Genomic DNA, 12,516 nt, shown 5'->3' with positions numbered 1-12,516 from the left:
TTTGATAGTAAGAAAGAGAAGAAAGAGAGAAAAAACCAGCAAGTTGACGACAAAGAAGATTTGCTGATACCAGTATGACACCTCGTCATACTTGGTTGCCAGGTAACCGGGATCAGTTAATCAGGTCATTGATACCGAACCCTCCCTTGGAGCTTACCGAAGCTTCTCGCTGTTGTTGCTGTGGCTCTTCTTGCTGCAGCTGTTCTTGCTGATGCTCCTCCCGCTCCTGCTGATGCTCCTGCTCCAGCTGCAGCAGTGCTTCACGTGCACGACGTCGTTGACGCTGCTCCATCTCCACCAGCATTCTGAATGCTGGTCCCATCCCGTCAAGGTTAAGGTTAAGGAAGTTATCATCATCGTCGTCGTCGTGGTTGTTAGCCTGCGGCAAATGCGTATGCTCATTATCTTGCTGCTGATGCGGCTCATCGGGCTCAGGCTCGTCAACATCCATCGCCTCAGGCTCAGGCTCAGGCTCAGGCTCCGGTTCAGCCTCATCCTCATCCTCATCCTCAGCCATCGAGTTTGCCGCGTCAATCAAGTCTTCGAGGTTATCGTGGCCGCCCTCCTCCTCCTTCTCCTCCTCTTCCTCAGCAGGACCACTCGCATTCTCGCCAATCGGTCTCTGACTTCGTCGACCCCTCGACCTAGACCTAGACCTGGTAGGCCTCAAAATCGAATCCCTCAAATCCACAAACCATCGTATACTCTCCGCGCTCGGATTCAGTGGATTTCTCGCCCGAAAAACCTGCGCCACATCCCACAGCGTCCGGAGCGCACTCGCATCTCCCTCTTTCTGTCGCAGACGTAGCACCTTCTCGTTGTCAACCCAGGCGGCCTTCATCTTAACGAACAGCCGCCGATCGTTGTGGTAGCGCTGGAGTTGCTCGGGCGTCATTTCGTTGGTCGGGTGGTATCTGGGGGTGGTGCGCAGAGAGGGCACGGCTTGGCCGAAGACGTCTGATGGCATTGACAGGTAGCTGTAGTTGTTGTTGTGCTGGGTGTTGCTGCCGCTGACGCTGGTTCGAGGCTGGGTGTGAGGGTAGTTTAGGAAGGAGTAACTTTCGTAACCAAGGGGAGGGGTGGGAAGCGCGGGGCCGCCGTAGGGGGTTTGCATGCGGAGAGTCGAGGTGAGACTTCGTTGGTGGAAGGCATCGAATTCGGGAATTTGAGGGATTGAGAGGTTGAGGCTCGGGGTGTTTGGGGGAGCGGCGGGAGGAGCGGGACTGGCGCGGGGTGAGGGTGGTCCTTTCCAGGTGTCGGGGATCGGCTCGAAGGTCATAAGAACGGGGAATTCCTTCAGCTTGGAGTCGAAGATGCTTCTGTAGAGAACCATGATGGAGTTCTGTTTGCGCTGTTGCTCGCGGGAGATGGGGCGTCTCGCTGGTCGTCCAGGTGCATCGGATATGAATTCCTCCTCGACGGGAGTGAGAGCAGCGGATGAACTGCCGGCCTGGGTCTGTCTGCTCATACGATCTGCGTTCCTCGAGATTGCGGCGGCGCGAACAGGTCGACCAGACGCGGCAGTTAGTTCAATCGACGGAGATTGGAAATCCCTGAGTAGAGACATGTTGCTCAGAGGGGAGGGTCTGATGGGAACGTTGCTGGCGGGTTGACTCTGCGGGGCACGGCGGTGATCCTGCTGCTGCGGTTCGGCGAGATTAACGTGACGTGATGCACGGCTGGTTTGACTTGCGACGTGTCTGCGAGAAGTTTGTTGTTCTTCGATGGGTTGACTTTGTTGTAGAGTGCGGCTGGTTCTAGATTGCTGGGTGCCAGGATGTTCTTCTTGTTGCTCCTCTACGCGATGGGGTTGTCTCGAAGTGCGACTGGTCTTGCTCATGCGATCGATGGCAACTGTCGCTGATCTGCGCGGGTTGGGGCGATAACTAGCGGCAGTGAAAGCTGCGTCAAGTTCTTCAGAATCACCATGTGACTCGGAATAGTGGGAGTCGGTAGCCGCTGGTTCTTCTTGGCTGGTGCTTCGAGCTATCGACTTGTGCCTTTTGGCACGAGGCATGTACTCCTCGTCTGGCATGTAGTCCTTGTCTTCGTCTTCATCCTCTTGATGGCGAGGCATTGTGGCGCTTGGTTGGGGTTGGAAGTATTCGGGAGGAAAAAGTGTGCGCAAAGAGGGCAGTCGCAGTTGGTACTGAGGAGAAGGTGAGGCTGTGACTGAAGAAGAGGTTGTGCTCGGGCGGCTTGGCTGATAGCGAGCGGGAGCACGTGGTTTCTTGACGGCGCGCTTCCGTGCCGGGTAGTCTTTAATGATAGGACTCCAGTCCGTTCCGGCAATGTCGACGAAATGCTTTCCGTCCCCCTCCAGCTGGTTTGCAAAGACACACGCTTTGCAGACATAAAATGGGCAAACTAAGCAGCGGAGGAGAAAATCGTGTGCCCTCCGGTTGCATATGTCGCACATTTGCACTTTTCCAAATCGCTTCTCCCATCCCTGATGCGAAGGTGGTCTTTTGCGGCCAGTGTTTCCGGTAATTTCATTGGCTTTTCTTTTTGTGCCAGCGCACTTGGTGTGAGTGTCGTGGCTGCTAGTTGACTCCATGGTGACGTGACAAGATCTCCGGCTAAGGAATAGTGACTGTCGACTATGAGGTGGTGAAGAAAGACTGAGTGGGTTCTATAGAGCGGGTTGGTGATGGTTGACAAAATACGGTTTACAAAGAACAGAGGGGGAAAAACAATAATTGCAAACTGGGGGGTTATCGAGGTTATTATATCATGGAACAGAAAGGATTTATTCTTCAAGGTTATCGTGGGTGGTGAATGTGTGCTGTGTGCATCACGGGTGTTGGGGAGGAAAGGACTCAAATTGGGATGAGTTACAAGGTGAAGAGAAAAGGTTTGGATTCCCGTCCTGTCGTTTGGTTGGCTTCAGCTCTTTTGCGTTTTACGTAGGATTGATGCTCAGAGCACTCGCTCTTCAGGTTCCAGAACAACTGTGAATGGAGTGGTGATGTGAACCTGAGCATTCTAGAGATGCGATCCAGTGTGAAGGTCTGTTTTCGCAATACCTTTGCCCAGCTCAAACAGATATCGTGCCTCTTGGAAGATGCATTCTTGTTCTCCGCGGTGATTCCAATCCATGATATAAAAAGCAAACCCTGGCCGTAAATCGTTGCAGTTATATGACAAGCGTGGCCACTCGGCCCCCTTGAGCCCCACTGAGACGGACATAGGGTACAATCACAACGGTATGTGGTAAGCCGGGTGGTGACTTTTCTGTACCCCATTAAGGTCCGTTCCGGATGCTCAAGATGAAGCTGGTTCAAGGTTTGGGTCGTTACACTAAGGTTTATGAGGACCTCAATGGCTCAGGTTTTGTTTTCTTCGCAAAGGGAGTTCGGGTTGTTGAGAGATAAAATAAGAGTCATATCAGCTTGGTGATTCACTTGGTTGTCAACCCGGGTTTACAAGCACAAAGGGTTCGGATACCTGGCTAAGTGGGACGAAAGAAGATGGGAGAAAAGGTTGGGATCCTGGAAAGTGCTGAAGGTTTCCCGTTACCCCTGGTCAAGTGTTCGAGTCGCCACCAGATACCCTGTCCAGATATCAGTTCTTAATTTCCGTTAAGGGCTGAAAGTATGAGAGTAGACGATGTTTGTCGGCCGGCGGGCCAAGTGCTGTTAGTTGTGGTGAAGGGCGTGGTTTCGGAACCGGTGCCGAGATTGAGGCTCCGAGATGTCAACGGACGAAATTCCGGTGCGGTCTTGTGTTTCACGCCATCTGAACCCACGCCTTGGCGGTTGGCACGAACGACCGCCACTACCCAAACAAGCTGAAGGTTAGGTAGTAGGGCTATCGGCTGAAAGGTTTGAGGGCGCATCAGAGGGACACTCATCAACCTGAACATATCCACTTACCTTGTGGTCTCAGTGCAGTGTCGGTGCACATCACCATATGTAACCTGACTGATTGTCCGGCCATCGTTTGGATGTGTAAGCCACCCAACCAATCACAAACAACTCCCACCCTTCATCTCAATCCATGTTGTGTTTTCATTGGGCAATTGCTCCATTTGATCTCACGCGTCTGCATCGCGTTTGGTTGGCATCGGACGCGTTTCCAACTTCGTCCAACTTAGTGACACAGACGGTGAAGTGTCTTTGCCCGCTCGGCTCCCTTCGCACCCGACACCTTCCCGGCCTCCATGTCCTGCTCATTCTCGCCGGCCGAGATTAGATCTCCCCCTTGCCAACTCGACCCAGCTTTTCCGGTTGCTGTAGACTTCGATCGCAGCCAACACAAGCTGTGGTGCCAACCGTCTCGATCAACACCATCGGTCGATTTGGATGGTTGGCCATGGCTGACAAGATCAATCCCGCGGGCGACGTTACAGTTTGCTTGACATACCTGAGAGCTTGCTGAAGGTCAAGTCAAGTCAAGCTCCCCTTGTGACTGAAGTGTCTCATTCCCATGGTCCTCTTGACCCCCAGCTTCGGTCATGGATGGAGATAGTTCTGGTGCTTTGCGCTGCGAGAAGGAGACGGGTGCTCTGGAATGCGGTCCATCAAAGAACAAAAGAAGCTGTAACAGCCCAAATATACTCAACCCGCGTCTAGCACTGAACTCCAAACTCGACGAACGAGTGGATGTTCGTCAAGGTGCTCAGAAGAGGAAGAGGTACCAAGGCACAAGCTGTGAGGTGACACTGAAAAGCGTTAGGTGGGGCACATCTGCGGATTTGGTACTTTTCATTGGTAAAAATGAGCTTTCAGAGCATGGCGCTCCCTTGCTCGCCCCATCATGTGGCCCGCTCGCGACCCACTTCTATGACTGCAGGCCAACGGGCATGTCCCCTGTGCACCCTGACGGCACTCGGGGAGTCTTATTAGGCGCATTATTCCTCATCAGGACCTCTTCACTTCCTTCTGAGATCCCCATCGTCCCCATCTCACCTTCTCTACCTACAACCTAACAACAACCCTGAACGAGATTTTCTAACCTATCGCGGTGCCTCCTGCTTTCAGCCTCAACTTCCACTTTCGATCAGCTACGGAATCGAACCTCCCGCGCATAACAGAAGCTTCTTCCTTCTAGCAACACGAACATCAACAAACCCCTTTGCGCGCGCCGCTCATCGTTGCTTGTCGCAGGCACAAACCACCTCAACACTCGATCCCAGAACGATACGAGCGCGCTTGTGTACAATACTCCTCCTCTTACATTTTTGGGGGTTGGAGTTTTTCAAGACGCCTACACTATACCAAACATATCGTGACTCTTTGAAGACTGCGACCGGCACATTACCCAAGATGCTGTTACCTTCAGCCTTTGGCGGCGACTTGTCGCAACTTCCACAGACACGACCTCAGCAGGCTCTCTTCGTCTCACCTCCTGCCAGTCCTAAGCAGGCGCCTGCTTCCGCCGAGTTCAACAACCTCTTCACCACATCTCGGTCTCTGCAGTTTCTCATGACCTCCTCCGATCCATTTCTCGAGCACAGCGCCATGAGTGCACCGATCGCAACGCAACCACTTACTCCCCAAACGACATTCCATGGTCAACTACCCACCCCGCCCATGTCCCACGCGATGCCTCCAGTCAAGCTACGTTTGCGCGCAAGAAAAACCTCCGAGTCATACGGATCTAGGAATGCCAATCAGCCTTCCCAGCGCAAGCGAATCATTAAGCGGCCACCTCCGTTAAAGGAGCTCAACAGGCGCCACCGCCCATTTGACGAAAGGCGCGAGCGGGGAGGAAACAGCGAAGAAGACTCCGATCTATACCAAGATAGTGACGTGGACCAGCGCGGAAACCAGTCGCAACAAGGTCAGCAGCAACTGCAGCTGCAGCAACCACAACAACAAAGAGCAACGACACCTCTTGCACAAACCCACTTCCTCCCACCATTTGGCAACCGACCACAAACTCCCCCACGATCGCGCATAGCTCCCGAAGTCATCCCCCTAGGGCTCGACCGCTCAGATTATCACGCGCTGCGCGCCAACAACGCGAAGAATGAGCGCCAACAACCAGCTACCGCGCCAGGGACCGACGTAGTGGTAGAAGCCGACGGGGAGCCGTGGAGTTCCGAGGAAGATTGCATTCTAGTTGAGCTAGTGCTGGACAAGCTCAAGCTTACAAAAACCGATTGGCAAGATTGCGTGCGCAGCATGGGCAAAGATCGCAAAAGCGTCGGCACACGATGGAAAAGCTTGATGGTTAATGGAGATGTGGGTCTCAAATCCAAGAGCAATCGACAGGGCGGGATTCACGGGACTTGGCGTGGTTGAAATTCCCCTTGTTTATTTCGAGGTTTCATTTCCCACTCTGTCATATTCCTTGCCACTACTAATTTCTCGCCGTGGGGCCTGATATTGTCCACGTTGCTATTTTTGCTTGCACTACTACTATACTGTACTCATCAGCGTGGGAACTCAATAGGCGTCTAGGGAAATGAGGGCAGACATGCCATTGCGAGTGTATTACCTACACCATGGGATCGGGACCATTTACACGGGCATTTTCGGGAGTTGGAGGTTACATGTTTTCTTGCTGCCATATACAATCTTGCTTTGGAAAGGAAACTGGCTAGCGAGCGTTCATGGATGGGGCGTACACTACCATCTGACACCAGACAGATCGGCCACACGGACAGAAGATCTGTCTACTACTACTTTAGAGCTACTTGGATATATCATGGCTGGGGGATGTTCCTACGATGTTATTGTTCAACAGCAACTAAACAGCACGCAATTTACGTTGCTTTTTTTTCGCCCATATGACTATCACTTCATCCGCTTGTATCGTGCCTTCCCTTCATGTTGGCATCACTTATGTTTCACCAACAGGTTTCTCCGAGTTCAGATCTAGCTCGTCGTGGCTACTCAGCGGTTGTTGGTTTCGACCTGACCTGCCAATCTTCGAAACCGCTTCCGAATCGCAAGCAAGGGATGAAGTTGGTGGTACCGTACCTGGCTTGAGGCTGGATTCGCCAACCAACCACACAATGTACTCAAAAGCCCGGCGTTACCCTAGCGCCTGGAATGCACGTCATCTTGCTCCCTCTCTATTGATTCGTTTGTTTGTTTTCTCACCTTTCATATCAGAGGACCATCAACCGTCCGTTAAGCTAGCCGGATGGTTCAACTTCCCAGTAGTGTAGAATCTGGAGGCTTTCTGAATAAAGGAGCCCGTTCTTCCACTCACCAGCGACTAGACAAGGGTAGCAGATCTAGACCCCGCCAACCGCGGGAGAGAGATATGTGAGGACATCATGTCATATGCAAACACGGAGAATTCCTTTGATGGTGAACAGGACCCCTGAAGGAGAAGGTGAGTCAAGGCAAGGGAAGAGGACCAAGAAGAGGACTAACTGCCTATGTAACAGGTGTCCTTGAGAGGGTCTGAAGGGAAGATCCATTGTGCGCCATGTCAGGATTCGGAAATCCAAACATACACCAAGGCAGGACAAGGAACATCTCCTTCTCCCTTGGTTTTTCTCCCTGTCTGTGGACAATCGTATAGGTACTTTCCTTGAAATTCAACAGAGGCGGTACGAATGCCCGTTTGAAGAGGAAGAAGAGAAACCTGTTGAGATAACAACTCTGTGAAGACAGCAATCTACACAGACAAACCCCATGAGCAGAGGCGATCGAAGTTGGACAAAAAAGGGAAAAGGAAAGAGTAGACACTCCCTTTGTCCATCCCCTCCCTTGTCTTTCTTGTCTCTCGCTTATCGGATATCTCTTCGATTTAACTGTTTGGTTTCCTTCCCTTTACCTTCCTACAGACCGGGTTTCACGTCTCGCTCTCCACGCTACCAAGTTGACGGGGTAGCCTGACCCTGGCTGTTTCTGACTTGCGTTGTTTCTTGGTGAGACATCCAGAAACCCCTCGGGCTGAACCATGGTCTCGCAATGGACAATAAGATCCGTGGTAATGATGTAATGCCTCCCTGAGGTGTCCTGTTTGGTATCTAGTGACTGTTCATCAGGCTCTGTTAGTTCACTCAAACATTTTGCGCCAGTTGCTGAGCATTATGCGGAAAGGAACGCAGGTACTACCTCCGGGAAATCTTATTTTACATGTGATATGACCCTTTGTGATTGATGCATGACGGGTATTTACTTACGTTGCTTCCATTAATATTTTTTTATGTTCATGTAATCGGAGGAAGTTAACCACTCCTCGACCACGACAAGATCAATACTCCGATAAAATTACAGTGATGGCGCAAGATGGTAGAACATGTCAAGCAAATTGAAGCTGGAGCAGTGATCACCTTCTAACCCCATCGCAGATGCCCCTTCACATGTCTCCCACCTCGCATCAACCAACAACCTCCAACAACAAAACAACCAATCCAGATTTCCCAACCCCGTTGCAAAACCCCAAACCCAAGGACAAAATCGCAAAACTTGCATCCCCAACATCCTCAACTACTCCCAGTACAGTAAAAAAATACAAAAAGCTCAGTCGCCCAGTGAGGCTTGGTCAGACCGAACCGACACTGCTCCAGCTGCAGACCTACGAAAACCGTACCACGGAATACCGCGCACCTGCCCGGTTTTTATCAACGGGACCGGCACATAGAACCGCTGCGCCATATAGACGCAGAACTTGGACCCGTTGTGGTAGAGGGGCTAGGGAACGGACCTTATGCCCACTGGTGCCTGCTGCTGCCTGCTGCTGCCTGGGCCCGGGCTAGTTTGGGAAGGCGCGACGCGGGACGGGTGTCCCGTCTGTCTCGTCGTCTGATTTTCGAGAAGGAAGTGCCGGCCGGCTGAATCGCGGCGGCGGTGGCGGGTGCGGTGGTAGATTTGTAGTACCGTACTGCGCAGGTTTACACAGTAATTGCCGTGGGCTTGTGAGCGAACGCTTGGGATATGGTCAATGACTCACCATACCCCATATCAGCTACGTGTATCAGGTAATTATCTACGAGAGCGCACGAAGCATGCGTATCCAGCTCGTGTTGCTTATCTAATATATAACCTACAATGGTGCCTGAATCTTCAACCTCATTTGCCATGTCGGACTTTGTTGGTTTTTGAGGGATTGCTAAGCTTTGTTGCAAATGGAAGTTGAAGAGCCGGGACAAGGGGGTTCTCTTCACTTGCATGCCCATGTGCTGGGAACATGAATATCACTATGATGGGGCCCATGACTGATTTTCGGTATGACTCACTCCTAGATCGTTGCTAACAGATAGAAAAAACGTTATTTAGGCGAGACAGCTCCTAGATACCTATATGATGCTTCTCACAATCTTTCCAGTGGGATGGTCAACTGGCGGCGCAAACTAACCTCCACTACGAGAACAATATCCCAGTAACACCAGATCAGACAGAACCACCCACCCTCTTAGGCAAAGAGAAAAAACCTATCAACCCCCATCTCATCACCCCTTTTCTTCGAACGCCCTTTCTCTCACGTCATACTCAGGGCCTCGTCCTCAACCAAACAGCAATGTCACCCACAGCCCCAACCACAGCCCAACCAACGATTCAAATCCTCCCCGGCTACCGCCCCGGAATCCTAGGCCGCACACTCGAGATGCACATGGATTTCTACTCCTCCTTCGCCGGATGGGGTCCCTCCTCCGAAGCCGGGATCGCCTCTGGCCTTGTCCCGTTCCTTAAACGGTTGGGCGGCGACGACGTCGCCAAGGGCCCTCAGAAATCCAACAACAAAGAGGGGCAGGAGGATGCCGTTGCCACCACTGATGGTGGTGAGGTCGTGATGAAACTGCCGCATGGGAGAAGCCAAGTATGGTCCGCCGTTCAAGTTCGAGAAGACCAAGAAAACCAAAAAGATCGGATAGTAGGCGTCGTTTACGTCGATGGCGATTTCTACCGCTCTGGTGAGCGTAAAGAGGAGGGAGGGGAAGAGGTGTGTCGGCTTCGGTTTTATATTGTTGATGAGGAAGCTCGTGGGCTGGGCGTTGGAGGGAAGCTTTTTGCCGCGGCGATGGGGTTTGTGAGGGATGCGGGGTTCCGAGAGTGCAGGTTGTCGACGTGGAGGCAGTTGGAAACGGCGAGAAGGTTGTATGAGCGTGAGGGCTTCGTGGTGGCGGAGGAGGAGATTCAGGAGTATACCAGGGAGGATGATGGGAGGCAGCAGGTTCTTCAGTGGATGAACTATGTTTGGCGGAGGGATTCTGGTGATTCGGAGAAAAGGCGGGCGGACATCGGGACAGAAGCGGTCGTTCATTGAGACTGATGTCTTTGTGTTCTCCTCGGTGGTGTCGTGGTGTTGTGTGCTCTCGTAGCATTATAATAGTCCTGACCAGAAATTTCGAGAGGCTGACACATGAGATGCACAAGAATCTCAATATCCGAACGATACCCTCATAGAAGGACGGAATAGGCACATCCTCTTTCGCTCCACGTGCCTGGATAGCCCGAGACAACTCCTCATGTCCAGTAGACCTTTGCCAACACCCAGTTCAACGCCCACCAAGCTCCCCATGTCGCAACCATGCCCCCAAGCACAAGACCCGTAATCACAATACGCCGCATCTGAAAGGCATCGTCGGCTTCCATAGCCATGAGTTTCCGCTGCTTGCTGTGATAATAGCCGTCCTTGTCCTCGACCGGCTTGCCGTTCTCGTCAACAGCAGTGTACTGGTATGGCCGATACTTGTACACTATGCGATGAAGCCATGGAGGTAGCCTGCTAGGCCGTCTTTCGGCGTGATAGTGAGAGCGGTGCATGGAGTACTTGAGGTCCACGATGGCCAGCGATAGGAGGAAAGATACGAATATGACCGGGGTCATGACCACCTGGAGGTTCATGTTAGTTGATTTGATATGGACAGTAGTCATGGGGTCACCCGGCACTCACCTTGTAGAACGTGGACTGGCCGCTGGTATCGGGCTTCGCATCGCCCCGATTGCCGCTGACAGGCACTGGCGGGTTGGACATGGTGTATGGAATGCCGGATGCAGGTTGAAAGGAATTATACCGTGTATGTATGCCGGTTGTCTCGGTTGCAAGCTTTGAAGCTTGATGACACAGCTTGGAAGCAGGTCAAGATGTGAAGATGTAGGTACCCGTGCTTGACAACGGCTTCTCCGGCGAAATGTTCTGGATGAGGATGGGATTAAGATTCTGTGGTAAGCTAGCGAGTCGTATGTGGAGTTGATGCTGAGTTTTCGCAGATGATAAAAACTGGAAGGTGGGAGACGCCGAGCTTTATAAAGGTTGATGCTGACGTTACTTATGTGTTGGTTGTTGTGGTGTAAATACTTTATACTGCACAGTTTGCTAGCGAATCAGTTTCCTTGCTTCGATACAGATGACACCAAACTGCCACCCATCAACGAGCATTCAGGTCTACGACTTTCCCACGTACCTATTGACGCAAATATGATAATGATCACTGCAAGCAGGTATATACGTTTTTGCCAGGTAGATATTCGATGCAAACCAAAAATTACTTAGGACTGAAGAAGCAATGGAATGGGAGACCGGTGCAATTTATGCTTGGCATGTCCGGGTCTGATCGGCCTCAACCGAGAGATCCCGGCACCCCCGGGGACCGGATCATTGGGAAGGGAACGGATGGGCGTCGAACGTTGTGGGTGGGCGAAATCAACGTCACAGGTGCCATTTTCAAAATGCCGTCATTCAGAAGGAGGATACAGTCAAATTCATTCATCTTTCATTCGTAGGGGTAGCTAACGAAACCAACGCCGCTTCCCTGTTTTTACTTGCTTGCTGATTATGTGCATTTAGGGGAGGGCAATACACTCAATCTCAACATCGACACCCTTGGGGAGCTGGTGAACAGCAACGCAGCTGCGAGCAGGCTTGTGGGTGAACCACTTGGAGTACTCCTCGTTCATGGCCTGAAGAGCGGTTAGTATATATTATATAGTCAAATCGATCACTCAACACTTACAGCAAAGTTGCTCATGTCAGTAAGGAAGGCGTTGACCTTGACGACCTTCTCGATGGAGGAGCCAGCGGCCTCGAGGACAGCGCTGAGGTTCTTGATGCAGGCAGCGGTCTTCTCCTGGATGGTGCCCTCGACGAGGTTGCCCTCAGAGTCGCAGGGGATTTGGCCAGAGCAGTAGATGGCAGTAGGGGTCTTGATGGCGTGAGAGTAAGGGCCAGCAGCTAGATAGAGTTCAAGACAGGTTAGTCATGACTGAACCGGCCGGTGGTGAGTCTTAGTATAGCTTGGAGCACGTACGAGGAGCGGCGTCCTTGGAGAAGACGGGAGTGGCAGACATGGTGACTGTGCGGTAGATGTTCTGAACGGAACTGGTTGTTCTGAAGATGGCGGCCGAAGAGTTGGATGGTGAAAAGATCACTCTGGAAGCACGTCTGGCAGCAATGGCAAACATCAGGTCAGTTGAGATGGAAAAACAATTTGTGGGTCACGGTCACGGCTGCTACACCAATGCACTATTCGTCTCAGCTACAAGTGCATATTCATTGACACTGTGGATGCAGAGTCCAGTCATTCCTACCGAACGATAAAATGTTGTTACAAAATGGACCTCAACACCTCCGTTCTTCGGACTCCCTCAGTATCGATTCTCAAGGGGT

The 12,516-nt window shown here is 51.9% G+C and overlaps 5 protein-coding genes across 5 annotated transcripts; 2 read left to right on the top strand and 3 right to left on the bottom strand.

Annotated features, from left to right (window-relative positions):
• Positions 1-112: 112 nt before the first annotated feature.
• On the bottom strand, positions 113-2,077 carry SMAC4_08488 (uncharacterized protein; the record flags this gene model as incomplete). Its single annotated transcript, XM_003346914.1, has 1 exon — positions 113-2,077. The coding sequence occupies one exon, from the start codon at positions 2,075-2,077 to the stop codon at positions 113-115; it is 1,965 nt and encodes a 654-aa protein (XP_003346962.1).
• Positions 2,078-5,267: 3,190 nt separating this feature from the next.
• On the top strand, positions 5,268-6,248 carry SMAC4_08487 (uncharacterized protein; the record flags this gene model as incomplete). The annotated part of the gene is made up of 1 exon (XM_003346913.1): positions 5,268-6,248. The coding sequence occupies one exon, from the start codon at positions 5,268-5,270 to the stop codon at positions 6,246-6,248; it is 981 nt and encodes a 326-aa protein (XP_003346961.1).
• Positions 6,249-9,235: 2,987 nt separating this feature from the next.
• On the top strand, positions 9,236-10,297 carry SMAC4_08486 (uncharacterized protein). Its single transcript, XM_003346912.2, has one exon. The coding sequence runs from the start codon at positions 9,427-9,429 to the stop codon at positions 10,171-10,173; it is 747 nt and encodes a 248-aa protein (XP_003346960.1). The 5' UTR covers positions 9,236-9,426; the 3' UTR covers positions 10,174-10,297.
• A 76-nt stretch (positions 10,298-10,373) lies between these two features.
• SMAC4_08485 (uncharacterized protein) lies at positions 10,374-11,122 on the bottom strand (the record flags this gene model as incomplete). The annotated part of the gene is made up of 2 exons (XM_003346911.2): positions 10,804-11,122; positions 10,374-10,742 (listed from the first exon to the last, which is right to left on the bottom strand). The coding sequence occupies exons 1-2, from the start codon at positions 10,882-10,884 to the stop codon at positions 10,374-10,376; spliced, it is 450 nt and encodes a 149-aa protein (XP_003346959.1). The 5' UTR covers positions 10,885-11,122.
• Positions 11,123-11,581: 459 nt separating this feature from the next.
• Positions 11,582-12,480, bottom strand: SMAC4_08484 (uncharacterized protein). Its single transcript, XM_003346910.2, has 3 exons — positions 12,158-12,480; positions 11,864-12,081; positions 11,582-11,810 (listed from the first exon to the last, which is right to left on the bottom strand). The coding sequence occupies exons 1-3, from the start codon at positions 12,309-12,311 to the stop codon at positions 11,694-11,696; spliced, it is 489 nt and encodes a 162-aa protein (XP_003346958.2). The 5' UTR covers positions 12,312-12,480; the 3' UTR covers positions 11,582-11,693.
• Positions 12,481-12,516: the final 36 nt, after the last annotated feature.

The sequence above is a fragment of the Sordaria macrospora genome, chromosome 1 (assembly GCF_033870435.1).
Source record: "Sordaria macrospora chromosome 1, complete sequence".
NCBI lineage: Eukaryota > Fungi > Ascomycota > Sordariomycetes > Sordariales > Sordariaceae > Sordaria > Sordaria macrospora.
Note: the sequence above shows the minus strand (reverse complement) of the source record. Positions and strands in the feature narration are given on the sequence as shown.

Bases quoted from the DNA above. Each gene is read 5' to 3' on its own strand.
- SMAC4_08486 (XM_003346912.2), top strand. From the start codon at position 9,427: ATGTCACCCACAGCCCCAACCACAGCCCAACCAACGATTCAAATCCTC.
- SMAC4_08484 (XM_003346910.2), bottom strand. From the start codon at position 12,311: ATGTTTGCCATTGCTGCCAGACGTGCTTCCAGAGTGATCTTTTCACCA. The intron at 12,082-12,157 runs GTACGTGCTCCA...AACTCTATCTAG, and splicing joins CTCCAAGGACGCCGCTCCTC to CTGCTGGCCCTTACTCTCAC. The intron at 11,811-11,863 runs GTAAGTGTTGAG...ACCGCTCTTCAG, and splicing joins CTGACATGAGCAACTTTGCT to GCCATGAACGAGGAGTACTC.